Source organism: Oncorhynchus keta, unplaced genomic scaffold (genome assembly GCF_023373465.1).
Source record: "Oncorhynchus keta strain PuntledgeMale-10-30-2019 unplaced genomic scaffold, Oket_V2 Un_contig_7986_pilon_pilon, whole genome shotgun sequence".
Classification (NCBI taxonomy): domain Eukaryota; kingdom Metazoa; phylum Chordata; class Actinopteri; order Salmoniformes; family Salmonidae; genus Oncorhynchus; species Oncorhynchus keta.
In genome coordinates, this window is record NW_026289793.1 from 171,992 (window position 1) to 198,820 (window position 26,829).

Sequence of the window (26,829 nt, forward strand, 5' to 3'; positions counted from 1 at the left end):
CTTCAGGACCATATCTCTCCAGGAACAGGGTTGAAGAGCCCTGCCCTTCAGGATCATATCTCTCCAGGAACAGGGTTGGAGAGCCCTGCCCTTCAGGACCATATCTCTCCAGGAACAGGGTTGGAGAGCCCTGCCCTTCAGGACCATATCTCTCCAGGAACAGGGTTGAAGAGCCCTGCCCTTCAGGATCATATCTCTCCAGGAACAGGGTTGGAGAGCCCTGCCCTTCAGGACCATATCTCTCCAGGAACAGGGTTGGAGAGCCCTGTCCTACATAAGGCCCCCGATCACTTTACTCCTCTTCATCCCCCAGATAGGCTTTCTTTCTCTTTCATACTCTCTCCCTCCTCCTCCTCCTTGCCCTTCCTCCCTCCCTCTCTTCCTCCCTCTCCTCAGTGCCCCAGTTATCCCATGAAGTGTATTAATAGGACCAGTGTGTCCCAGGCAGGGTAACAGTTCCAGCTCAGTGCCCTGTCATTCTGGGTTAGGACCAGGTCAACCACCCTGACAGGTACAAAAACACAGTGATGGAAAAAGTCAAAGATAACTTCATAGAAAATGACTCAAGTAAAAGTCACCCAGTAAAATACTACTTGAGTAAAAGTCAAAGTGTTTGGTTATAAATATGTATCAAAATGAAATGTAATTGCTAAAATATACTTAAGTTTCAAAATGTAAAAGTATAAACAGCACCATGTTCTTGTTCTGTAAATGTACAGCTAGCCAGGGGCACGCCAACACTCAGACATCCTTTACAAATGAAGCATTTATGATGAGCAAGTCTGCCAGATCAGAGGCAGTTGGGAAGTGTGTGAATTGGACCTTTTTCCTGTCCTGCTAATAAGCATTTGAAATGTAATAAGTACTTTTTGGGTGTCAGAGGAAATGTTTGGAGTAAAAAGTACATATTTTATTTTAAGAACGTAGTGAAGTAAAAGTTGTCAAAAACATCAATAGTAAAGTACAGATTCCCGCCAAAACACATAATCTACACTGCAAAAGCAAGAATAAAATATGACCAAGAGACAACTGCAGTGTATTTACTGTACACACTTCCTCTGATCTGTACAGCCCAGGTGCAGAAACAGGTTCTCAATAGGAGATAGATATTAGAAGGGCCATGCCCCTAACAGTATCATTATTACAGCCTCTCTGACCTAGTGGGGAACCAGCCCTCCTCCTAATATCTAACAGTATCATTATTACAGCCCCTCTGACCGAGTGGGGAACCAGCCCTCCTCCTAATATCTAACAGTTTCATTATTACAGCCTCTCTGACCTAGTGGGGAACCAGCCCTCCTCCTAATATCTAACAGTATCATTATTACAGCCTCTCTGACCTAGTGGGGAACCAGCCCTCCTCCTAATATCTAACAGTATCATTATTACAGCCTCTCTGACCTAGTGGGGAACCAGCCCTCCTCCTAATATCTAACAGTATCATTATTACAGCCCCTCTGACCGAGTGGGGAACCAGCCCTCCTCCTAATATCTAACAGTTTCATTATTACAGCCTCTCTGACCTAGTGGGGAACCAGCCCTCCTAATATCTAACAGTTTCATTATTACAGTGTGACGTAGAAGTCCGTCACTGGCACGCGGGCAGCATTTGGTTCTTTAACACACACACATATTCATCACTCCTCCCTGCGCCATTATAAGATAAGTTAACAATGTGGGTCGACACACAAATTAACTTCTGTCTTGGTGCATGCATTTTATACTTATCAATGTTGTGGATGAGCGCATTGTTTGTTTGTTCTGTTTCTCTCTCTCCATCTCTGTAGCTTCCGGGTATGCTGGAAAAGGACCCGAGCTCAGGAATTGGGTTGGCTTTATAGTGCCTGTCCCAAATGGCTCATTAATGCACATGGGCATATTGAAAGATATTGTCAGTAGTGATGTAATGTTGTAAATGTTATGTTGTGATATTGTTTAAAACCGTGTTGCAATGTATATCCTTTAGTATGTTTAGTTCATGGAAAATGTATGTTTGTATTATTAATTGATTAATTAACCAGGGTTAATTGTTCTGAGGGGAGGGGCTAGCCCTACAAAAGGAGCCTCTCTTTCAGTCATAGGAGGTATTTTGGATTGAGCTGTGGATGGGGCAGCATTGTTTTTAAGCTGTCCCATAAGGTAGATGTTGATGGCAGTACTGTTGTTTTTTGTTCCGGAATTCACTTGTAAATAAACACCTTTGCACAGAAGAACTTTTGCGGTTCCGCCATCTTTTTATTTTGATAGAGGTTAGGTTATCCAGTTTAGCCTTCTGGCCTACTCTACGTGACATATGGTGGCAGTGGTGGGACGGCGTACCGCAAATCAGTGAATTCCAACAAGAGAGGTAAAGGAATGCGTACAGGATTGCGTTCTCAGCAACAGCATCAACTGTCAGAAAAGGTACCTGAAGTTGAACCGGGTGGAATACCATGGAATCGTCTGGTGAAGAAGAGGTCAAGTATGAGAAACTAGGAGCCCGACCGCGGGGCCAAAGACAACCAGAACTGGGTGAGCTGCTGACTGAAGGAGCAGTTGGGGGACCAGAACCACACCCAACCATGGTAACCCTTTTTCAGCAACTTTTCACCTGCCTTGAGAGGAGGGACGAAGACCTCAAGCAGGAGTTACGTGGCCTACGCCAATCTATCCTCACAGCTCCCCACCAGGCGGAACTCGTCAGTGAGAGCCCAAGATTGGGTCTTCCAACACCAGGACGACAAAGGCTCGATGCAGCGGGGACTTCAACTCCACAGCAGGCACCCCAAGCAGTAATGAGGCCAGCACCAGGAGACCAGTCCAGCAGTGTTAACGTCCATCTTCCAGCATTCCTGAGGAAGGAGCCAAAGATGCCCTCATACCAGCAGGGGAGGACATTGAAAACTACCTGCTGAGGTTTGAGCGCATGGCTAAGACGTGGCAGTGGCCTGAGGTAGAGTGGGCCTGCAGGCTTGTCCCATTGCTCACGGGCAAGGCCTTAGAGGCTTACACAGCAATGGATGAGGGGCTGTCCAATGTCTACAAGGGCTTGAAGGAAGCGCTGCTGGTGAAGTTTGACATCTCACCGGAAACCTACCGTCAACGCTTCAGAGCTGCATCAACGCCATCGGGTGAGTCGCCGACAGAGACGTACCACCGCCTCAAGGGTCTCTACCGACGATGGGTTCGACCGGGGGAGAAGACACAGGACGAAATCGGGGAGGTCATCATCCTCGAGCAACTTCTACAAGTTCTACCACACGACATTCGAACCTGGGTCCGAGAGCACGAGCCCAAGGACGGGCTTATGGCGGCCAAGCTTGCACTGCAGTATCTTAATGCACGTAAAGGGGGCCCACCACAACCTGCAGCACCCGCTCCAAGGAGTCTCAGAGACACAAGGGACATCAGAAACGCCAGAGATGGTGGAGGTAACTCTGGGGGTTATGTGTCTGGGAGGGAGGTAAGGGATCATGCAGTTCGCTCTGATGGGAGGGGTCTGACCTGTTTTTACTGCCGGCAGCAGGGGCACAAAGCTTCAATGTGTCCGCTACGTAAATCCAAGCTCTCAGGTTACTGTTATGTACCCAGAGAGGGGGATGGTGTTCAGAATAGACAGACTCGGGAAGGGTCATGCTTGGTACCTGTAAAAGTGAATGGTAAAAAGTCTTACTGCAATGATTGACACCGGCAGTTCCCTGTCATTGATCAGAAAAGGTAATGTACCTGTTAATGACATTGATTATGGTCATCAGACACTGATCCAATGTGTCCATGGTGACCAGTCACAGCAGCCCACAGCTGAGCTCACAGTTGAGATTCAGGGTCAGAAATACCTCCTCAAAGTTGGGGTAATGGAGAAGCTACCTTTTGAGATGATTTTGGGGAGGGATGTGCCTGTACTCTCTGATCTGTTGGGAAGTGTGGGGGTCAGCTATATGAGCAGTCAGTTTGCCAGTCTGATGTTCAGATGGCATGTTCAGTTGTCACTCGTGCCCAGGCCAAAGCTGGTTTACAACCTCTGCCTGACTTGTGTGATAGTCTGTGCGAGGGGGAACCAAAGGGCCCAGAAAGTCACGCCGCCAGCGGCGTCTTGAGAAGTATGTGGGAACCCCTGTACCTGTTGCTGATGTGTCTGGGTTAGAGGTGCAATGGGATGTTCCACAAAATTTTGCTACACTGCAGAAGTCTGACGCAACCTTGAAATGTTTGTTTGACAAGGCCTTAGCTGGGGACAGCCAATCTTCATGTGGGGGATTTACACAGTAGACAACCACATACTCTACCTTGGGTCAGAGGCAGATAGCAGGAAGTTGGTGGTGCCATCTACCTGTAGACCACTTGTTCTCAACCTTGCACATACAGTTCCATGGGCAGGCCATCTAGGGCAACATAAGACCTATCTTAGGCTAGGCTCCCGTTTCTTTTGGCCCTCCATGTATACTGATGTACAAAAATACTGCAAATCATGCCCCACGTGCCAGAAAACCAGTGCTGTCCGTAGGTCTGAACGGGCTCCTCTATGTTCACTGCCTGTTATCTCTACCCCATTCAAGAGAATTGCAATGGACATTGTTGGACCCTTGGAGAAGAGTAGTGCTGGTTACAAGTATATATTGGTGATCTGTGACTATGCCACCCGGTTCCCAGAAGCCTTCCCACTCCGTTCCATAACCACTCCAAAAATAATCAGTGCTCTTGTTCAGCTCTTCTCTCGTGTAGGAATCCCAGATGAAATCCTGACGGACCAAGGGACAAACTTCACCTCGCGACTGATGGTTCAACTCCACCGACAGCTGGGCATTAAAGGCTTGAGGACTACTCCCTACCATCCCCAAACGGATGGGCTCGTAGAGAGATTCAATCAAACGCTCAAGAACATGTTGAGGAAGTTTGTGGCTGACACTGGTAAAGACTGGGATAAGTGGTTACCCTTTCTGCTTTTTGCTTACAGGGAGGTGCCTCAGGCATCGACAGGTTTCTCGCCATTCGAACTCCTCTATGGATGGCCAGTGCAAGGACCATTGGACCTGCTGAAGAAGTGCTGGGAAGGTTCCCCAGTAGCTACCTCAGGACAGGGGATTGTCCAGTATGTCCTCCAGATGCGAGACAGGTTGGAACGGTACCGAGAGGAAGCTAGAGCAAACCTTCAGCAAGCCCAGAAGAGAGGCTATGACCAGCACGCTCGCCACAGAGAGTTTGAGCCAGGACAGAAAGTCCTGCTCCTCCTTCCCTCATCTACCAGCAAGCTCCTTGCGCAATGGCAAGGACCGTACCTAATCGGGAGGAAGATGGGCCCAGTGACCTACGAGGTGCTGCACCCGGACAAGGGTAAGAAGAAGCAAACCTACCATGTGAACCTTCTCAAGGCCTGGGAGGGAGAGAGAGGAACTCTCCAAAGGAAAGTCCTTTCTGGTCCGCAGAGTAGAAGAGGATGAGTCGGATGGGGTCACAGAGGCATGGAAAGAACGAGCAGAAGTCATACTGGCTCACCTGGAAGAAGACAAGCAAGATGAGCTGAAGCAGCTGTTTGGCAAGTATCCGGCCCTCTTCAGTCAGAGACCAGGAAGAACCAAAGTCCTAGAACACGCCATTCGTTTGAAACCTGGCCAGAACCCTGTCCGCCAGCATCCTTACCGTGTGCCTGAGAGGCTGGTGGTAGCCCTCAAGGAAGAGGTCCACACCATGATAGAGATGGATGTTGTCGAGCCATCTTCAAGTGAATGGAGCAGCCCTATTGTCATTGTCCCAAAGAAGGATGGCTCTTTGCGCGTCTGCATGGACTTCCGTAAGGTGAATGCCATCTCCCAGTTTGATGCCTATCCCATGCCCCGCATTGACGACTTACTGGAGAGAATAGGTAGAGCTCATTACATCACCACATTGGATCTCTGCAAAGGGTACTGGCAGGTGCCCCTGGATGAACAATCCAAGGCCTACACTGCATTCCGGACGCCAATGGGCCTGTTCCAGTTCAAGGTCATGCCGTTTGGCCTTCATGGGGCCCCTGCGACTTTCCAGAGGCTGATGGACAAGGTCCTCCAGGACTGTGACGATTACTGTGCTGCTTACTTGGACGACGTGGTGATCTACAGCCACTCCTGGGAGGAGCACATACAGCATCTTAGCAGAGTCCTGGGGAAGATTCATGAAGCAGGCCTCACGCTTAACCTCCTGAAGTGTGAGTGGGCGAAACAGGAGACAAAGTACCTGGGTTACCAGCTGGGTAAGGGTGAAGTTCGGCCTCAGGTGGAGAAAGTGGAGTCCATCAGGAATAGCCCTCAACCCAGAACCAAGAAACAGGTGAAGTCCTTCCTAGGTCTGGCAGGGTGGTACCGGAGATTCATTCCACAGTTTTCGACCATCGCTGTCCCTCTGACCAACCTCACTTCGAAGGGGGCCAGCAACCCTGTGAAGTGGACTGAGGAGTGTGAGGAAGCCTTCATGACACTGAAAAAACGACTGTGCTCATTCCCTGTTCTCCAGACCCCTGATTTTCAGAAGAGATTTCTCGTGCAGGTGGACGCTTCAGCTGTAGGAATTGGAGCTGTACTGGCCCAAGGGGAGCCAAGAGAAGAGCTTCCTGTGCTGTACCTGAGTCGGAAGCTGTTGCCCAGGGAAACCAGGTATTCTACAATCGAAAAGGAGTGTCTGGCTATAAAGTGGGCCCTAGATAGCCTCCGTTACTACCTTCTTGGGAGGGAATTTGACCTGCACACGGACCACAGAGCACTGACCTGGATCCAGACCATGAAGGACCGGAATTCTCGTGTGACCAGGTGGTATCTGGAGCTCCAGCCCTTCAGGTTCTGTGTCCGTCACAAGGCAGGAAAAGAGAACGTTACTGCGGACTACCTATCAAGGCTCCCGTACATGGTCGCTTCAGGAGAGGAGGAAGGTAATGTGACGTAGAAGTCCGTCACTGGCCGCGGGCAGCATTTGGTTCTTTAACACACACACATATTCATCACTCCTCCCTGCGCCATTATAAGATAAGTTAACAATGTGGGTCGACACACAAATTAACTTCTGTCTTGGTGCATGCATTTTATACTTATCAATGTTGTGGATGAGCGCATTGTTTGTTTGTTCTGTTTCTCTCTCTCCATCTCTGTAGCTTCCGGGTATGCTGGAAAAGGACCGAGCTCAGGGAATTGGGTTGGCTTTATAGTGCCTGTCCCAAATGGCTCATTAATGCACATGGGCATATTGAAAGATATTGTCAGTAGTGATGTAATGTTGTAAATGTTATGTTGTGATATTGTTTAAAACCGTGTTGCAATGTATATCCTTTAGTATGTTTAGTTCATGGAAAATGTATGTTTGTATTATTAATTGATTAATTAACCAGGGTTAATTGTTCTGAGGGGAGGGGCTAGCCCTACAAAAGGAGCCTCTCTTTCAGTCATAGGAGGTATTTTGGATTGAGCTGTGGATGGGGCAGCATTGTTTTTAAGCTGTCCCATAAGGTAGATGTTGATGGCAGTACTGTTGTTTTTTGTTCCGGAATTCACTTGTAAATAAACACCTTTGCACAGAAGAACTTTTGCGGTTCCGCCATCTTTTTATTTTGATAGAGGTTAGGTTATCCAGTTTAGCCTTCTGGCCTACTCTACGTGACATACAGCCTCTCTGACCTAGTGGGGAACCAGCCCTCCTCCTAATATCTAACAGTTTCATTATTACAGCCTCTCTGACCTAGTGGGGAACCAGCCCTTCTCCTAATATCTAACAGTTTCATTATTACAGCCTCTCTGACCTAGTGGGAACCAGCCCTCCTCCTAATATCTAACAGTATCATTATTACAGCCTCTCTGACCTAGTGGGGAACCAGCCCTCCTCCTAATATCTAACAGTTTCATTATTACAGCCTCTCTGACCTAGTGGGGAACCAGCCCTCCTCCTGAAGAGCTACTTGTTGGGGCGGGCTTTTGGTCCTGCCCTGCTTTAACACATCTGACTCTACTAATCGGCTGAATCACCTCAATGAACTGAATCGGGTGTGTTGCTGCAAAAACTCTACATTCCCAATGTCCCTCCAAGAGGAGGATGATTAGCCACCCATGTTGTTGTCATTAGGATGTGAATGGAAGCTACCTGAAACTGAGGGACCTACCTGAAATCTGGCCAATAACAAACTGAATCTGGACAACAAGAAACATTGTTTTCTGTTGTAAAACATTTAGCTACGGTTCACTAATAAATATGACCCTGTTCTCACCTGTGGTGGTGCTGGAGTGTCACGGTAGCTGGGCAGGATCTTGAGGGTGATGCCCCCCTGGCAGTCCCTCAGCAGCTCCAGCAGCTCCTTGGGATCGCTGCCCACCTCACGCCCGTTCACCTCCCTGATCACGTCGCCCGCGTGCAGCATGCCCTGCCGGTCGATCATACTGCCGTGCAGGACCCTGGCGATCACCAGCTCCCCACGTTCCACCCTGAACGTTACGCCCTGAGGAGGAGAAGAGGAAGAGGATTGAGAGAATGGAGAGAGAGAGAGAGGTTAATGCATGAGAAGGGATTTAAATATTCCATGTACCTAACCTGCTAACTACAAACTATGAACAGTCATCCAGATCTTGCAGATTGAGTGGTAATGTCTGAGACTATGTCCTAAATGGTACCCTGTTCCCTACATAGTGCACCACTATTGACCGGAGCCCAGCTATTGGTCCCTGGTCAAAAGTAGAGCACTATATAAGGAATAAGGTGCCATTTGGGACTCATTAACTCACCAGTGGTTCGCCAGCCTTCTTCTGAATGCCAATTATCCTGACGGCGTCGGCGGGCATGAGTGGGCCGGTCGCCATGGCATTACTGTTCACCTCCGACGGCATCTCATAACATTTAGCTGCCACCTTGTCATGGGCCTCAATCAGAGACTGGAGAGAGAGAGAGAGACAGTTAGCTGCCACCTTGTCATGGGCCTCAATCAGAGACTGAGAGAGAGAGAGAGAGAGACAGTTAGCTGCCACCTTGTCATGGGCCTCAATCAGAGACTGGAGAGAGAGAGAGAGAGAGACAGTTAGCTGCCACCTTGTCACGGGCCTCAATCAGAGACTGGAGAGAGAGAGAGAGACAGTTAGCTGCCACCTTGTCACGGGCCTCAATCAGAGACTGAGAGAGAGAGAGAGAGACAGTTAGCTGCCACCTTGTCATGGGCCTCAATCAGAGACTGGAGAGAGAGAGAGAGACAGTTAGCTGCCACCTTGTCACGGGCCTCAATCAGAGACTGGAGAGCCTCAATCAGAGACTGAGAGAGAGAGAGACAGTTAGCTGCCACCTTGTCATGGGCCTCAATCAGAGACTGGAGAGAGAGAGAGAGACAGTTAGCTGCCACCTTGTCACGGGCCTCAATCAGAGACTGGAGAGAGAGAGAGAGAGAGAGACAGTTAGCTGCCACCTTGTCATGGGCCTCAATCAGAGACTGGAGAGAGAGAGAGAGAGACAGTTAGCTGCCACCTTGTCATGGGCCTCAATCAGAGACTGGAGAGAGAGAGAGAGACAGTTAGCTGCCACCTTGTCATGGGCCTCAATCAGAGACTGGAGAGAGAGAGAGAGACAGTTAGCTGCCACCTTGTCATGGGCTCAATCAGACTCAGTTAGCTGCCACCTTGTCATGGGCCTCAATCAGAGACTGAGAGAGAGAGAGAGACAGTTAGCTGCCACCTTGTCATGGGCCTCAATCAGAGACTGAGAGAGAGAGAGAGACAGTTAGCTGCCACCTTGTCATGGGCCTCAATCAGAGACTGGAGAGAGAGAGAGAGACAGTTAGCTGCCACCTTGTCATGGGCCTCAATCAGAGACTGGAGAGAGAGAGAGAGACAGTTAGCTGCCACCTTGTCATGGGCCTCAATCAGAGACTGCCACCTTGTCATGGGCCTCAATCAGAGACTGGAGAGAGAGAGAGAGACAGTTAGCTGCCACCTTGTCACGGGCCTCAATCAGAGACTGAGAGAGAGAGAGAGACAGTTAGCTGCCACCTTGTCATGGGCCTCAATCAGAGACTGGAGAGAGAGAGAGACTAGCTGCCACCTTGTCATGGGCCTCAATCAGAGACTGAGAGAGAGAGAGAGACAGTTAGCTGCCACCTTGTCACGGGCCTCAATCAGAGACTGAGAGAGAGAGAGAGACAGTTAGCTGCCACCTTGTCATGGGCCTCAATCAGAGAGAGAGAGAGAGACAGTTAGCTGCCACCTTGTCATGGGCCTCAATCAGAGACTGGAGAGAGAGACAGAGACCTTGTCATGGGAGAGAGAGAGACAGTTAGCTGCCACCTTGTCATGGGCCTCAATCAGAGACTGGAGAGAGAGAGAGAGACAGTTAGCTGCCACCTTGTCATGGGCCTCAATCAGAGACTGAGAGAGAGAGAGAGAGACAGTTAGCTGCCACCTTGTCATGGGCCTCAATCAGAGACTGAGAGAGAGAGAGAGAGAGAGAGACAGTTAGCTGCTGGGCCTCCACCTTGTGCCACCTTGTCGGGCCTCAACTCAGAGACTGGAGAGAGAGAGAGAGAGACAGTTAGCTGCCACCTTGTCATGGGCCTTGATCAGAGACTGGAGAGAAGAGAGACAGAGCTGACCTTGTCATGGGCCTCAATCAGAGACTGGAGAGAGAGAGAGAGAGACAGTTAGCTGCCACCTTGTCATGGGCCTCAATCAGAGACTGGAGAGAGAGAGAGACAGAGCTGCCACCTTGTCATGGGCCTCAATCAGAGAGAGAGAGAGACCAGTTAGCTGCCACCTTGTCACGGGCCTCAATCAGAGACTGAGAGAGAGAGAGAACATATCAGAGAGACAGTTAGCTGCCACCTTGTCACGGGCCTCAATCAGAGACTGAGAGAGAGAGAGAGAGACAGTCTAGCTGCCACCTTGTCACGGGCCTCAATCAGAGACTGGATAGAGACACAGACCAGTTAGCTCCCACCCTTGTCATGGGCCTCAATCAGAGACATAGAGAGACAGACAGTTAGCTGCCACCTTGTCATGGGCCTCAATCAGAGATAGAGAGAGAGAGCAGTTAGCTGCCACCTTGTCATGGGCCTCAATCAGAGACTGAGAGAGAGAGACAGAGCTGTCTCCACCTTGTCACTCCTCCTCAGACATATCACACAGACCTGTCTCCTGCCACCTTGTCATGGGCCTCAGACATAGAGAGACAGAGACTGGTCTCCACACCCTCCTCCTCAACATATCACACAGACCTGTCTCCACACCCTCCTCCTCAACATATCACACAGACCTGTCTCCACACCCTCCTCCTCAACATATCACACAGACCTGCCTCCACACCCTCCTCCTCCTCAACATATCACACAGAGCTGTCTCCACACCCTCCTCCTCAACATATCACACAGACCTGTCTCCACACCCCCCTCCTCAACATATCACACAGACCTGTCTCCACACCCTCCTCCTCAACATATCACACAGACCTGTCTCCACACCCTCCTCCTCAACATATCACACAGACCTGTCTCCACACCCCCCTCCTCAACATATCACACAGACCTGTCTCCACACCCCCTCCTCAACATATCACACAGACCTGTCTCCACACCTCCTCCTCAACATATCACACAGACCTGTCTCCACACCTCCTCCTCAACATATCACAGAGCTGTCTCCACACTCTCCTCAACATATCACACAGAACTGTCTCCACACCCCTCCTCAACATATCACACAGACCTGTCTCCACACCTCCTCCTCAACATATCACACAGACCTGTCTCCACACCCTCCTCCTCAACATATCACACAGACCTGTCTCCACACCCTCCTCCTCAACATATCACACAGACCTGTCTCCACACCTCCTCCTCAACATATCACACAGAGCTGTCTCCACACCTCCTCCTCAACATATCACACAGAGCTGTCTCCACACCCCCTCCTCAACATATCACACAGACCTGTCTCCACACCCTCCTCCTCAACATATCACACAGACCTGTCTCCCACACCCTCCTCTCAACATATCACACAGACCTGTCTCCTCCTCCTCAACATATCACACAGACCTGTCTCCACACCCTCCTCCTCCTCAACATATCACACAGAGCTGTCTCCACACCCTCCTCCTCCTCAAAATATCACACAGACCTGTCTCCACACCCTCATCCTCAACATATCACACAGACCTGTCTCCACACCCTCCTCCTCAACATATCACACAGAGCTGTCTCCACACCCTCCTCCTCCTCAACATATCACACAGAGCTGTCTCCACACCCCTCCTCCTCCTCAACATATCACACAGACCTGTCTCCACACCCTCCTCCTCCTCAACATATCACACAGAGCTGTCTCCACACCCTCCTCCTCCTCAACATATCACAGACCTGTCTCCACACCCTCCTCCTCAACATATCACACAGACCTGTCTCCACACCCTCCTCCTCAACATATCACACAGACCTGTCTCCACACCTCCTCCTCCTCAACATATCACACAGAGCTGTCTCCACACCCTCCTCCTCAACATATCACACAGACCTGCCTCCACACCCTCCTCCTCCTCAACATATCACACAGACCTGTCTCCACACCCTCATCCTCAACATATCACACAGACCTGTCTCCACACCCCCTCCTCAACATATCACACAGACCTGTCTCCACACCCTCATCCTCAACATATCACACAGACCTGTCTCCACACCCCCCTCCTCAACATATCACACAGACCTGTCTCCACACCCTCCTCCTCAACATATCACACAGACCTGCCTCCACACCCTCCTCCTCCTCAACATATCACACAGAGCTGTCTCCACACTCTCCTCAACATATCACACAGACCTGTCTCCACACTCTCCTCAACATATCACACAGACCTGTCTCCACACCCCCCTCCTCAACATATCACACAGACCTGTCTCCATACCCTCCTCCTCAACATATCACACAGACCTGTCTCCACACCCTCCTCCTCAACATATCACACAGAGCTGTCTCCACACCCCCTCCTCAACATATCACACAGAGCTGTCTCCACCCTCCTCCTCAACATATCACACAGAGCTGTCTCCACACCCTCCTCCTCAACATATCACACAGAGCTGTCTCCACACCCCCTCCTCAACATATCACACAGACCTGTCTCCACACCCTCCTCCTCCTCAACATATCACACAGACCTGTCTCCACACCCTCCTCCTCCTCAACATATCACACAGAGCTGTCTCCACACCCTCCTCCTCCTCAAAATATCACACAGACCTGTCTCCACACCCTCCTCCTCAACATATCACACAGACCTGTCTCCACACCCTCCTCCTCAACATATCACACAGACCTGTCTCCACACCCTCCTCCTCCTCAACATATCACACAGAGCTGTCTCCACACCCTCCTCCTCCTCAACATATCACACAGAGCTGTCTCCACACCCTCCTCCCCTCCTCCTCTCCTCAACATATCACACAGACCTGTCTCCACCCCTCCTCCTCCTCAACATATCACACAGAGCTGTCTCCACACCCTCCTCCTCCTCAACATATCACACAGACCTGTCTCCACACCCTCCTCCTCCTCAACATATCACACAGAGCTGTCCCACACCCTCCTCCTCCTCAACATATCACACAGACCTGTCTCCACACCCTCCTCCTCCTCAACATATCACACAGAGCTGTCTCCACACCTCCTCCTCCTCAAAATATCACACAGACCTGTCTCCACACCCTCTCAACATATCACACAGACCTGTCTCCACACCCTCCTCCTCCTCAACATATCACACAGACCTGTCTCCACACCCTCTGTCTCACACCCTCCTCCTCCTCAACATATCACACAGACCTGTCTCCACACCCCCTCCTCCTCAACATATCACACAGACCTGTCTCCACATATCACACAGACCTGTCTCCACACCCTCCTCCTCCTCAACATATCACACAGACCTGTCTCCACACCCTCATCCTCAACATATCACACAGACCTGTCTCCACACCCTCCTCCTCAACATATCACACAGACCTGTCTCCACACCCTCCTCCTCAACATATCACACAGACCTGTCTCACACCCTCCTCCTCAACAACACTATTTAATCATGTCGTAGTCAAGCAGCAACACTCATTGATTTACTACCAACTGACGAGAGAAACACACGACCTACTGGGTAACTGCCCCTCCAGTGTATATGAACCAATCACAGCTCTTCTTCACAAGTAGACTACACTTCTTCACAACCAGTGTATGTTTAAGACCAAAAGTAGCATGCAGGAAATACAATCATGAATCAGTCCCACAGGAAGGAAAGGAGGAACAAGACTGTTAAGTTCTCACCTGCAGAGCAGCCATATCACAGGATGAATATCTGACACACACACAGAGAGACACAGAGAAAAACAGTGACAGAGAAAGACACAGAGACAAAGAGAGACAGAACAGAGAGAGACAGAGAAAGAAAGAGAAAAACAGAAACTGAAAGACAGACCGAGAGAGCAGTAACATGCATCAGTACAGATCTGGTTCACACATGATAGAACTCCCTAACCCAGAAATGTGTCTACCTCCCCCACTTGACCCCTCCACTCCCATTGGAACAGGGACATAGCCCCCCTCAGGCCGCAGTTTCTCATTGGTCCAGACAGAATAGGCTATTTTTTTTTTTATCTCTAGGAGGGGCAAGTAGCAGAGACAGAGAGAGAGTCAAAGACAGATTATTATAACCATTTGATACCAGGGTCTCATTTGAGGACAACAATTTCTTCTTCATAATAATATAAATTAACACAACGGCTCTATCTGCCGTAGAGGCACCAGAGAGTCACAGCTCTAACTGCCGTAGAGGCCAGAGAGTCACAGCTCTAACTGCCGTAGAGGCACCAGAGAGTCACAGCTCTAACTGCCATAGACACCAGAGAGTCACAGCTCTAACTAGAGGCACCAGAGAGTCACAGCTCTAACTGCCATAGAGGCACCAGAGAGTCACAGCTCTAACTGCCGTAGAGGCACCAGAGAGTCACAGCTCTAACTGCCATAGAGGCACCAGAGAGTCACAGCTCTAACTGCCATAGAGGCACCAGAGAGTCACAGCTCTAACTGCCATAGAGGCACCAGAGAGTCACAGCTCTAACTGCCGTAGAGGCACCAGAGAGTCACAGCTCTAACTGCCGTAGAGGCACCAGAGAGTCACAGCTCTAACTGCCATAGAAGGCACCAGAGTCACAGTCTAACTGCCGTAGAGGCACCAGAGAGTCACAGCTCTAACTGCCGTAGAGGCACCAGAGAGTCACAGCTCTAACTGCCGTAGAGGCACCAGAGAGTCACAGCTCTAACTGCCGTAGAGGCACCAGAGAGTCACATAGAAGCTCTAACTGCCATAGAGGCACCAGAGAGTCACAGCTCTAACTGCCGTAGAGGCACCAGAGAGTCACAGCTCTAAGCTAGAGGCACCAGAGTCACAGCTCTAACTGCCGTAGAGGCACCAGAGAGAGCTCTAGCTGCCGTAGAGGCACCAGAGAGTCACAGCTCTCCCTGCCGTAGAGGCACCAGAGTCACAGCTCTCACTGCCGTAGAGGCACCAGAGAGTCAATGAATGAGATGTTCGACGAGCATGTCCACATGCTTGTCCACATACTTTTGACCATGTAGTGTAGTTCCAACCAGAGAGAGAGAGATGATTATTATTCTTATAATAATGTTAATCTCCAAAGAAAACTTTGGCAACATGTACATTGTTACATAATGACAATAAAGCAAATTGAAATGAAGTGAATCTTGAGAGAGAGCGAGGCAGAGACAGCGAGGCAGAGACAGCGAGGCAGAGACAGCGAGGCAGAGACAGCGAGGCAGAGACAGCGAGGCAGAAACTTCAGGAGTAATATGGTGATTGACAGGACAGTCATTCTCTAGTCTACTTTCAGGCGAGCTCTAACAACTCAACGGTACTGTGTGCGTGTGTGTGTGTGTACGTGTGTGCGTGTGTGTGTGTGTGTGTGTGTGTGTGTGTGTGTGTGTGTGTGTGTGTGTGTGTGTGTGTGTGTGTGTGTGTGTGTGTGTGTGTGTGTGTGTGTGTGTACACATAGGTGTGTGAGTACCTTGAAGTGTGGTTCCTGGAGGATGTTGGCTAGTTCCTCAGCGGAGGCGTCTCTACTACTCAGTCCTGTGAGGGAGTCTAGGATCTCTGAGACCAGCTGCTGGTTGTTGTCTCTCACAGCCTCCAGCTTCACATCCGCCAGCCTCTCATGTGCCTGCAGAGACACACATTAATACACAAAGTATTTAGTTCAGGTTTTAACTATCCCAACGCCCAGGACCAGTTATTCTGCCCCCGGCCTCTGGAACAGCCTGCCAGAGAACCTGAGGGGGGCTGAAACTGTGGACATATTTAAAAGAGATCTTAAAACATCTTTTAAGTTGAGCTTTTCCTTGGGGTGCTTTTCAGTCGTTCAGTTATTGTTGTTCTTTCATTTGTTGTGTAGTAAATATTAAATATTTCAGGTTTTATTTGTTTTTTTTCCTATGAAGCACACGGTGTTGCATTCCATGCTGTAGAAACAAAGCCTGATTTAATGGTCAGCTTTTTTCCCTGTGAAAATGAACCTAGTGTAAAATGTCCACCAGATGTCAGCATGTCACAACAAACAAACACACTACTCCTTATGGCCTTTCAAAGATGGTACAAAAAATACAAAAAATTAAACACTTTTTTTCTTTGTGTTTATTAGTGAGTCGTCCAGATCAGAGGCAGTAGGGATGACCAGGAATGTTCTCTGTTTAGTGAGTCTGCCAGATCAGAGGCAGTAGGGATGACCAGGAATGTTCTCTGTTTAGTGAGTCTGCCAGATCAGAGGCAGTAGGGATGACCAGGAATGTTCTCTGTTTAGTGAGTCTGCCAGATCAGAGGCAGTAGGGATGACCAGGAATGTTCTCTGTTTAGTGAGTCTGCCAGATCAGAGGCAGTAGGGATGACCAGGAATGTTCTCTGTTTAGTGAGTCTGCCAGATCAGAGGCAGTAGGGATGACCAGGAATGTTCTCTGTTTAGTGAGTCGTCCAGATCAGAGGCAGTAGGGATGTTCTCTGTTTAGTGAGTCTGCCAGATCAGAGGCAGTAGGGATGACCAGGAATGTTCTCTGTTTAGTGAGTCCTCCAGATCAGAGGTAGTAGGGATGACCAGGGATGTTCTCTGTTTAGTGAGTCCTCCAGATCAGAGGCAGTAGGAATGTTCTCTGTTTAGTGAGTCTACCAGATCAGAGGCAGTAGGGATGACCAGGAATGTTCTCTGTTTAGTGAGTCTGCCAGATCAGAGGCAGTAGGGATGACCAGGAATGTTCTCTGTTTAGTGAGTCTGCCAGATCAGAGGCAGTAGGGATGACCAGGAATGTTCTCTGTTTAGTGAGTCTGCCAGATCAGAGGCAGTAGGGATGACCAGGAATGTTCTCTGTTTAGTGAGTCTGCCAGATCAGAGGCAGTAGGGATGACCAGGAATGTTCTCTGTTTAGTGAGTCCTCCAGATCAGAGGTAGTAGGGATGACCAGGAATGTTCTCTGTTTAGTGAGTCTCCAGATCAGAGGCAGTAGGGATGACCAGGAATGTTCTCTGTTTAGTGAGTCCTCCAGATCAGAGGTAGTAGGGATGACCAGGGATGTTCTCTGTTTAGTGAGTCCTCCAGATCAGAGACAGTAGGGATGTTCTCTGTTTAGTGAGTCTGCCAGATCAGAGGCAGTAGGGATGACCAGGGATGTTCTCTGTTTAGTGAGTCTACCAGATCAGAGGCAGTAGGGATGACCAGGGATGTTCTCTGTTTAGTGAGTCTGCCAGATCAGAGGCAGTAGGGATGACCAGGAATGTTCTCTGTTTAGTGAGTCCTCCAGATCAGAGGCAGTAGGAATGTTCTCTGTTTAGTGAGTCCTCCAGATCAGAGGTAGTAGGGATGACCAGGGATGTTCTCTGTTTAGTGAGTCCTCCAGATCAGAGGCAGTAGGAATGTTCTCTGTTTAGTGAGTCTACCAGATCAGAGGCAGTAGGGATGACCAGGAATGTTCTCTGTTTAGTGAGTCTGCCAGATCAGAGGCAGTAGGGATGACCAGGAATGTTCTCTGTTTAGTGAGTCTGCCAGATCAGAGGCAGTAGGGATGACCAGGAATGTTCTATGTTTAGTGAGTCTGCCAGATCAGAGGCAGTAGGGATGACCAGGAATGTTCTCTGTTTAGTGAGTCTACCAGATCAGAGGCAGTAGGGATGACCAGGGATGTTCTCTGTTTAGTGAGTCTGCCAGATCAGAGGCAGTAGGAATGTTCTCTGTTTAGTGAGTCTACCAGATCAGAGGCAGTAGGGATGACCAGGGATGTTCTCTGTTTAGTGAGTCTGCCAGATCAGAGGCAGTAGGGATGACCAGGGATGTTCTCTGTTTAGTGAGTCCGCCAGATCAGAGGTAGTAGGGATGACCAGGGATGTTCTCTGTTTAGTGAGTCTGCCAGATCAGAGGTAGTAGGGATGACCAGGGATGTTCTCTGTTTAGTGAGTCCGCCAGATCAGAGGTAGTAGGGATGACCAGGGATGTTCTCTGTTTAGTGAGTCTGCCAGATCAGAGGCAGTAGGGATGACCAGGAACGTTCTCTGTTTAGTGAGTCCTCCAGATCAGAGGCAGTAGGGATGACCAGGAATATTCTCTGTTTAGTGAGTCCTCCAGATCAGAGGCAGTAGGGATGACCAGGAATATTCTCTGTTTAGTGAGTCCTCCAGATCAGAGGCAGTAGGAATGTTCTCTGTTTAGTGAGTCTACCAGATCAGAGGCAGTAGGGATGACCAGGGATGTTCTCTGTTTAGTGAGTCCCCCAGATCAAAGGCAGTAGGGATGACCAGGGATGTTCTCTGTTTAGTGAGTCCCCCAGATCAAAGGCAGTAGGGATGACCAGGGATGTTCTCTGTTTAGTGAGTCCGCCAGATCAGAGGTAGTAGGGATGACCAGGGATGTTCTCTGTTTAGTGAGTCTGCCAGATCAGAGGTAGTAGGGATGACCAGGGATGTTCTCTGTTTAGTGAGTCCAGAGAGGTAGTAGAGGGATGTTCCAGATCAGAGGTAGTAGGGATGACCAGGGATGTTCTCTGTTTAGTGAGTCCGCCAGATCAGAGGTAGTAGGGATGACCAGGGATGTTCTCTGTTTAGTGAGTCTGCCAGATCAGAGGTAGTAGGGATGACCAGGGATGTTCTCTGTTTAGTGAGTCTGCCAGATCAGAGGTAGTAGGGATGACCAGGGATGTTCTCTGTTTAGTGAGTCCTCCAGATCAGAGGCAGTAGGGATGACCAGGGATGTTCTCTGTTTAGTGAGTCCTGCCAGATCAGAGGTAGTAGGGATGACCAGGGATGTTCTCTGTTTAGTGAGTCTGCCAGATCAGAGGTAGTAGGGATGACCAGGGATGTTCTCTGTTTAGTGAGTCTGCCAGATCAGAGGTAGTAGGGATGACCAGGGATGTTCTCTGTTTAGTGAGTCTGCCAGATCAGAGGTAGTAGGGATGACCAGGGATGTTCTCAGAGGCAGATCAGAGGCAGTAGGGATGACCAGGGATGTTCTCTGTTTAGTGAGTCCTTCAGATCAGAGGCAGTAGGGATGACCAGGAATGTTCTCTTGATAAGTGTGTCAATTAGACAATTTTCCTGTCCTGCTAAGCATTCAAAACATAATGAGTACTTTTGGGTGTCATGGAAAATGTATGGAGTAATAAGTAAAGACATTTTAGGAATGTAATGAAGTAAAATGAGTCAAAATATGATTACTATAGTACAGATTCACCCCAAAAAATACTTTAAAAAGTACTTTACACCACTTCAAAAGGAAAACAAATGGAATCAAATACAACCAAGGGACAACTGTACAGTGTACTGTCCACACTCCCTCTCACCCATACAGCCCAGATGCAGAAACAGGTTTTAAAGTAAAGGACAGATACCCCCCAAAAACTGCAAAGTATTTTTACTTAAGTACTTTAACACCACTGCGGTTTATAAATTAGACAGGCCCCTGGCCTCTACGGACTGTGACATGGTTGACCCTCTGAAACACGTTGTAGATGACATTTCACTGCAGTGTTAAACATAGATGTGCAGCTGTTAACCCGTGCACCCTGCAGTAACCACCGAGACTTAGGCTGGGGTTACTTACACAAAGCCACTTTAGCAATTCTAGTTGCAGTTGCAAGTGACGTAATCTCAAGCAACTGCGGTTAAATGAAGCAACTCAAATGTGATTAAAATTGCACGCAACAGCCAATCAAATTGAAGCGGATGGTTTGAGAATTCTAAACTCAACCCATGTCATCTGCTGCTTTTTACGTTGTGGTTTCACCAATGTGTTCACCCAACGGTTTGGTTATTGTGACAGCAAGGACACCGTAGAAATGCAGCCTGTACAATTTAGCTAGTTAGCCTAAAGGGCATTGCAAACACCAACACAGCTAGCTAGCCAAAAATTACACGGCAAACACCAACACCTAGCTAGTTAACAACGAGCTAACCAAGCTAGCACAGTTCATGGTGGACAACTTCAGTTGAAACTGGTCAAGGAGAGGTTTGGCTTCTCTTGAAATTACATTTATTGACTGCTAAACCATGTACAAATAACTTGTATACAATTCCTGTTGTGTTAGTCTCTGTTCTGTCAACCCTGATTGCAGGTTGTTCTGCGCAGCACGAACAGCTGTGGTGACATGACAACTGGGTCAGAATTCGAACCTTCAAATGGATCATGTGACAAAAGTGTTTGTTTTGATTGGCTGTTGCTTGCAACTAGTTGCACAAAGTTTGAACTGGATTCAACCAAGTTGCAGATGAGATGCTTATTGGTTGCAGGGGTGTTTCCCAAGCAACCAACTCGGTTGCAAGCAACTAAAATTGCTGGCCAGTTGTGCCGTGTACTGGCAGACTGACTGGCTAATTGGCCATACCATACATTCAAACACTCGTTGCCAAAACGTTCCAGACTGCTGTTGTTTGAGTCATGGCTGTTATTGGCACAGTCCGTTCTGACAAGATGGAGGAGACATTTATATGGTGGCACTGAGTGCCTCTTCCTCTCCCCTCCTTCTCTTCTCTCTTAACTGATGATATGATGGAGTGTGTATGTTACCTTGGCGAGGGAGCGGACTATGGGGCTCTCTATGATTCCCTTGAGGAAGAGGAGGTCGATGTCTTTGGCCCCCGTGGTGGGCGGCATGTCTCTCAGGTTATCCAGCACCTGCTGCATGGCTGGAGGACAAACACAAAATGTTTTAAAAAAAGAAAATACAATTTTTATATCCACAAAATCAATAGTTCTATGCAGACTTGCAATCAGAAGGCCACATAATGTCAGCCTATGTATATGGCAGAGACGTGAAAAGGGTCAAGGGGTCTGAATACTTTCCCAATGCACTGTATGTACAGGTCCTTGTATAAAACCTTAGTAGATATCAGGAAGACCAGGCGGTCATGTCTAGTTTTATACAACGAGTCGGTCTAATCCTGAAACACATTCCAGCCGGTGTCTATTCCACAAGTTACCACTGGCTAAATCTATGAAGTTAAAATGCCTATTTACTCTGTTCCATCTGACTGCTGAATCCCCTGTCTCATCTACCCTGACAGGTCATTTATAAAGTTGATCTCTACTATAAAAGCATCTAGACATCATATACCATTTCTTTTAGACTAACATTTAGTTTTCAACAGCGGAGATTTGTATAAACCTTTCTGTCCGTCTCTCTGACATTTGCTAAATGTTTTCAATATTCAAATTCGATCTCCAGCCGTCCCATAGTAATAAGCGAGTCAGGACAAGACAAACAGGGAGGCAGGCAGCATTTCTCAGCCAGTTGAAATCATGAATCAGCTGGGATCATTTTTACATACATATATACACTGCTCAAAATAATTAAGGGAACACTAAAATAACACATCCTAGATCTGAATGAATGAAATATTCTTATTAAATACTTTTTCTTTACATAGTTGAATGTGCTGACAACAAAAATCACACAAAAATGATCAATGGAAATCAAATTTATCAACCCATGGAGGTCTGGATTTGGAGTCACACTCAAAATTAAAGTGGGAAAACCACACTACAGGCTGATTCAACTTTGATGTAATGTCCAAAACAAGTCAAAATGGGGCTCAGTAGTGTGTGTGTGTGGCCTCCACGTGCCTGTATGACCTCCCTACAACGCCTGGGCATGCTACTGATGAGGTGGCGGATGGTCTCCTGAGGATCTCCTCCCCAGACCTGGACTAAAGCATCCGCCAACTCTTGGACAGACTGTGGTGCAACGTGGCATTGGTGGATGGAGCGAGACATGATGTCCCAGATGTGCTCAATTGGATTCAGGTTTTGGGAACGGGCGGGCCAGTCCATAGCATCAATGCCTTTCTCTGGCAGGAACTGCTGACACACTCCAGCCACATGAGGTCTAGCATCGTCTTGCATTAGGAGGAACCCAGGGCCAACCGCACCAGCATATGGTCTCACAAGGGGTCTGAGGATCTCATCTCGGTACCTAATGGCAGTCAGGCTACCTCTGACGAGCACATGGAGGGCTGTGCGGCCCCCCAAAGAAATGCCATTCCACACCATGACTGACCCACCGCCAAACCGGTCATGCTGGAGGGTGTTGCAGGCAGCAGAATGTTCTCCACGGCGTCTCCAGACTCTGTCACATGTGCTCAGTGTGAACCTGCTTTCATCTGTGAAGAGCACAGGGCGCCAGTGGCGAATTTGCCAATCTTGGTGTTCTCTGGCAAATGAAAAGCGTCCTGCACTGTGTTGGGCTGTAAGCACAACCCCCACCTGTGGACGTCAGGCCCTCATACCACCCTCATGGAGTCTGTTTCTGACCGTTTGAGCAGACACATGCACATTTGTGGCCTGCTGGAGGTCATTATGCAGGGCTCTGGCAGTGCTCCTCCTGCTCCTCCTTGCACAAAGGCGGAGGTAGCGGTCCTGCTGCTGGGTTGTTGCCCTCCTACGGCCTCCTCCACATCTCCTGATGTACTGGCCTGTCTCCTGGTAGCGCCTCCATGCTCTGGACACTACGCTGACAGGCACAGCAAACCTTCTTGCAACAGCTCGCATTGATGTGCCATTCTGGATGAGCTGCACTACCTGAACCACTTGTGTGGGTTGTAGACTCATTCTCATGCTACCACTAGAGTGAAAGCACCGCCAGCATTCAAGTGACCAAAACATCAGCCAGGAAGCATAGGAACTGAGAAGTGGTCTGTGGTCCCCACCTGCAGAACCACTCCTTTATTGGGGGTGTCTTGCTAATTGCCTATAATTTCCACCTGTTGTCTATTCCATTTGCACAACAGCATGTGAAATGTATTGTCAATCAGTGTTGCTTCCTAAGTGGACAGTTTGATTTCACAGAAGTGTGATTGACTTGGAGTTACACTGTGTTGTTTAAGTGTTCCCTTTATTTTTTTGAGCAGTGTATATACACGCATACAAAGAAGTGTCAATTGAAAAAATGTCAAACGAAACAAAGCAGCTAGTTTCGTCTTCCAGCTTCCGTTTGATGTGATTGTGTTAGCTGTGCTGTTGCCTAGCTCCTATGAACAACAGTGTCCTGACAAGAGAACACATTTTCTATGCCAGGTGAAATCACACCTCATTAGCGCATTGGATGTATCCAAATAAATGTCACTAGAAAACAGCTTAAACAAAATGCAAATGCAGCTCCTTTGCTGTTTGACCTGATTGTAAGTTATCCGTAGTTGGCTAGCAAGCAAGCAAGCAAGGGATAAGAACGTTGCCAGCCAGTATGGCAATAGAACATTTAGAACGAACAAACCATAACAATGATGCCAGCTGATTCGTGATTTCGACTGGCTGAGAAAAGCTGCCTCCTGTCTCGCCCCGACTCCTTCATTACTATGGGACAGCTGGATATTACATTGTTTCAATATTCAAATGTTGCAAATGTCAGAGAGACAGACCGCAAAGGTTTATACAAATACCCACTGTTGTAAACCAAATGTTAGCCTAAAAGAAAAGCGAGATAATGTCTACATACTTTTTATAGTGGAGGTCAAGTTTATAAATTGACTGGCTGGGCTGATGAAACAGTGGATTGTGTAGTCAGAAAGAACAGATTCAATTTAAAGTCATAGATTTAGCGGTGGTAACTTATGAATAGACACCAGGTGGAATGCAGTTTTAACCAATCAGCATTCAGATGAGACCCAACCTTTGTATAATTCAAGATGGATGTTGATGAAACACCCCTTAAAATGTCTATTTTAACTTCTATGGTAACGACATTTGATTTGATATTAATGAGTGCACAGTGACAAATTCCCAAAATCCCAATCAAACACAAATGTAGGGCCTTGATGCAAAATACCTGGGCATAACAAGGTGAAACAACTGGAGCAGTAGCGACCATCAATGGAGTGATTCAGCACGAAAAGCCTTCATTTCCATAACCCCAACAAGCAACCTCGCTAAAACAATGGAGAAGTTCCAAATGGCATCCTATTCCCTTTATAGTGCACTACTTTTGACCAGGGCCCATCATAGTGCATTATATAGGGAATAGGTGCCATTTGGGACAGACATTGACGGGTCCCACTGGTAGATGTCTCCAACATTCACTATATAAGAGAACAGAACCGTTTCCCAATTCAAGCCTATGGTGGTTACTGGTGAAACACTCAAACCAAGGCTTGTCACAGCCTATACTTACAGCTTTCTCTGGTCTACGTTCTAATCTTCACAAAAAACATCATGACAAAATCACAAGGACATTGACTTGAACACACCAACATAGAGGTAACAGAATAAAGGAAAGCCCAAAACAGGGCGTTGGGCACCACGAGCCAACAGAACAGCTTCAATGCACCAAGGCACAGATTCTACAAGTGTCTGAACTCTATATGGGCCCCACGAGCCAACAGAACAGCTTCAATGCACCAAGACAAAGATTCTACAAGTGTCTGTCTATAGGTGTTGGGGCCCCAGCCACAACAGAAACTCTATAGGGAGTTGGGCACCACGAGCCAACAGAACAGCTTCCATGGCAAAGATTCTACAAGTGGCCAACAAAGAACAAGTGTCTTCAATGAACAGCTTCAATGCACCAAGGCAAAGATTCTACAAGTGTCTGGACGCGGGCACTCAATGCACCAAGGCAAAGATTCCCACAAGTGTCTGAACTCTATAGTGGGGCACCACGAGCCAACAGAACAGCTTCAATGCACCAAGGCAAAGATTCTACAAGTGTCTGGAACTCTATAGGGAGTTGGGCACCACGAGCCAACAGAACAGCTTCAATGCACCAAGGCAAAGATTCTACAAGTGTCTGGAACTCTATAGGGTCTGTTGGGCACCACGAGCCAACAGAACAGCTTCAATGCACCAAGGCAAAGATTCTACAAGTGTCTGAACTCTACAAGTGGGTAGGAGTTGGGCACCACGAGCCAACAGAACAGCTTCAATGCACCAAGGCAAAGATTCTACAAGTGTCTGGAACTCTACTGAGGGATGTGACACCATTCTTCCATGAGAAATTCCATCATTTGGTGTATTGATGATGGTGGTGGAAAACACAGTCTCAGGCGCCGCTCCTGAATCTCCCATAAGTGTTGAAATTGGGTTGAGATCTGGTGACTGAGACACACCCTTAAACCCCTATGATCCTTTGAGACCCAATATTAGGTCAGGTGTTCCTAAGTGTGGTATACTCAGGGTGTATTATACAACAATCTGACATGTAAACAAACCCCATGTTGCCACAATGCAAACAACAGCGTCCCATTATAACAGCTTGTAAATAATATGTTTTTGAGAGACATTTGAATGGAACAATAACACTACAGGATGAACTTTCCCCTAGGTACAGATCTATGATAGGCTTCTCTGCCTCCAATCCTAACCTTAACCATTAGTGGGGAAAATGCTAAACTGTCCCAAGATCAGTGTCTAAGGGCAACTTCACCCTACATCAAAACCAGTCTGTCTGCCCTCACCTCAGGCAGACTGACAGACAACACAGCACCTGGAAGGCTGAGAGGTAGGGAACCCACATCAAAAGATTTCCACTTCATCAGCTACCAACCAGATGTTAATAACAACAACGTTGATCGCTCTTTTACATAGTTTCAAAGTCTTGGTGGAGAGGATGTTTTTTCCCCACTCCTCCTGGATAAAGGTTGTGCCCCAAATAGCATCCTATGAGCCCTGGTCAGAAGTAGTTCCCTATAAAGGGAAAAGAGTACAAACTGGCTAACCAACCCCACTGTCCAGACAGAGGAGAGTACATACTGCCCTAACCAACCCCAGTGTCCAGACAGAGGACATAGTACAACCCCACTGTCAGACAGAGGAACATACTGCCTAACCGACCCCACTGTCCAGACAGAGGAGAGTACAAACTGCCCTAACCAACCCCACTGTCCAGACAGAGGAGAGTACATACTGCCCTAACCAACCCTACTGTCCAGACAGAGGAGAGTACATACTGCCCTAACCAACCCCACTGTCCAGACAGAGGAGAGTACATACTGCCCTAACCAACCCCAGTGTCCAGACAGAGGAGAGTACATACTGCCCTAACCAACCCCAGTGTCCAGACAGAGGAGAGTACATACTGCCCTAACCAACCCCACTGTCCAGACAGAGGAGAGTACATACTGCCCTAACCAACCCCAGTGTCCAGACAGAGGAGAGTACATACTGCCCTAACCAACCCTAGTGTCCAGACAGAGGAGAGTACAAACTGGCCTAACCAACCCCACTGTCCAGACAGAGAGTACATACTGCCCTAACCAACCCACTGTCCAGACAGAGGAGAGTACAAACTGCCCTAACCAACCCTAGTGTCCAGACAGAGGAGAGTACATACTGCCCTAACCAACCCCACT

General features: G+C 48.4%; 1 protein-coding gene across 2 annotated transcripts in view; it reads right to left on the bottom strand.

Annotated features, from left to right (window-relative positions):
* LOC118379258 (protein PALS2-like) overlaps positions 1 to 26,829 on the bottom strand; it is a 48,241-nt gene that overhangs the window by 13,704 nt on the left and 7,708 nt on the right. Inside the window, exons 3-6 of one of the 2 annotated variants that reach the window (XM_052512080.1) lie at positions 21,059 to 21,177; positions 16,031 to 16,183; positions 8,712 to 8,858; positions 8,201 to 8,428 (exon numbers count right to left, since the gene is read on the bottom strand). In XM_052512080.1, the coding sequence (XP_052368040.1) occupies positions 8,201 to 8,428; positions 8,712 to 8,858; positions 16,031 to 16,183; positions 21,059 to 21,175 (645 nt within the window). In that variant the 5' untranslated portion in view covers positions 21,176 to 21,177. Of the gene's footprint in view, positions 1 to 8,200; positions 8,429 to 8,711; positions 8,859 to 14,273; positions 14,305 to 16,030; positions 16,184 to 21,058; positions 21,178 to 26,829 lie in introns of those variants that run through there. The other variant, XM_052512081.1, reaches the window with a different exon arrangement.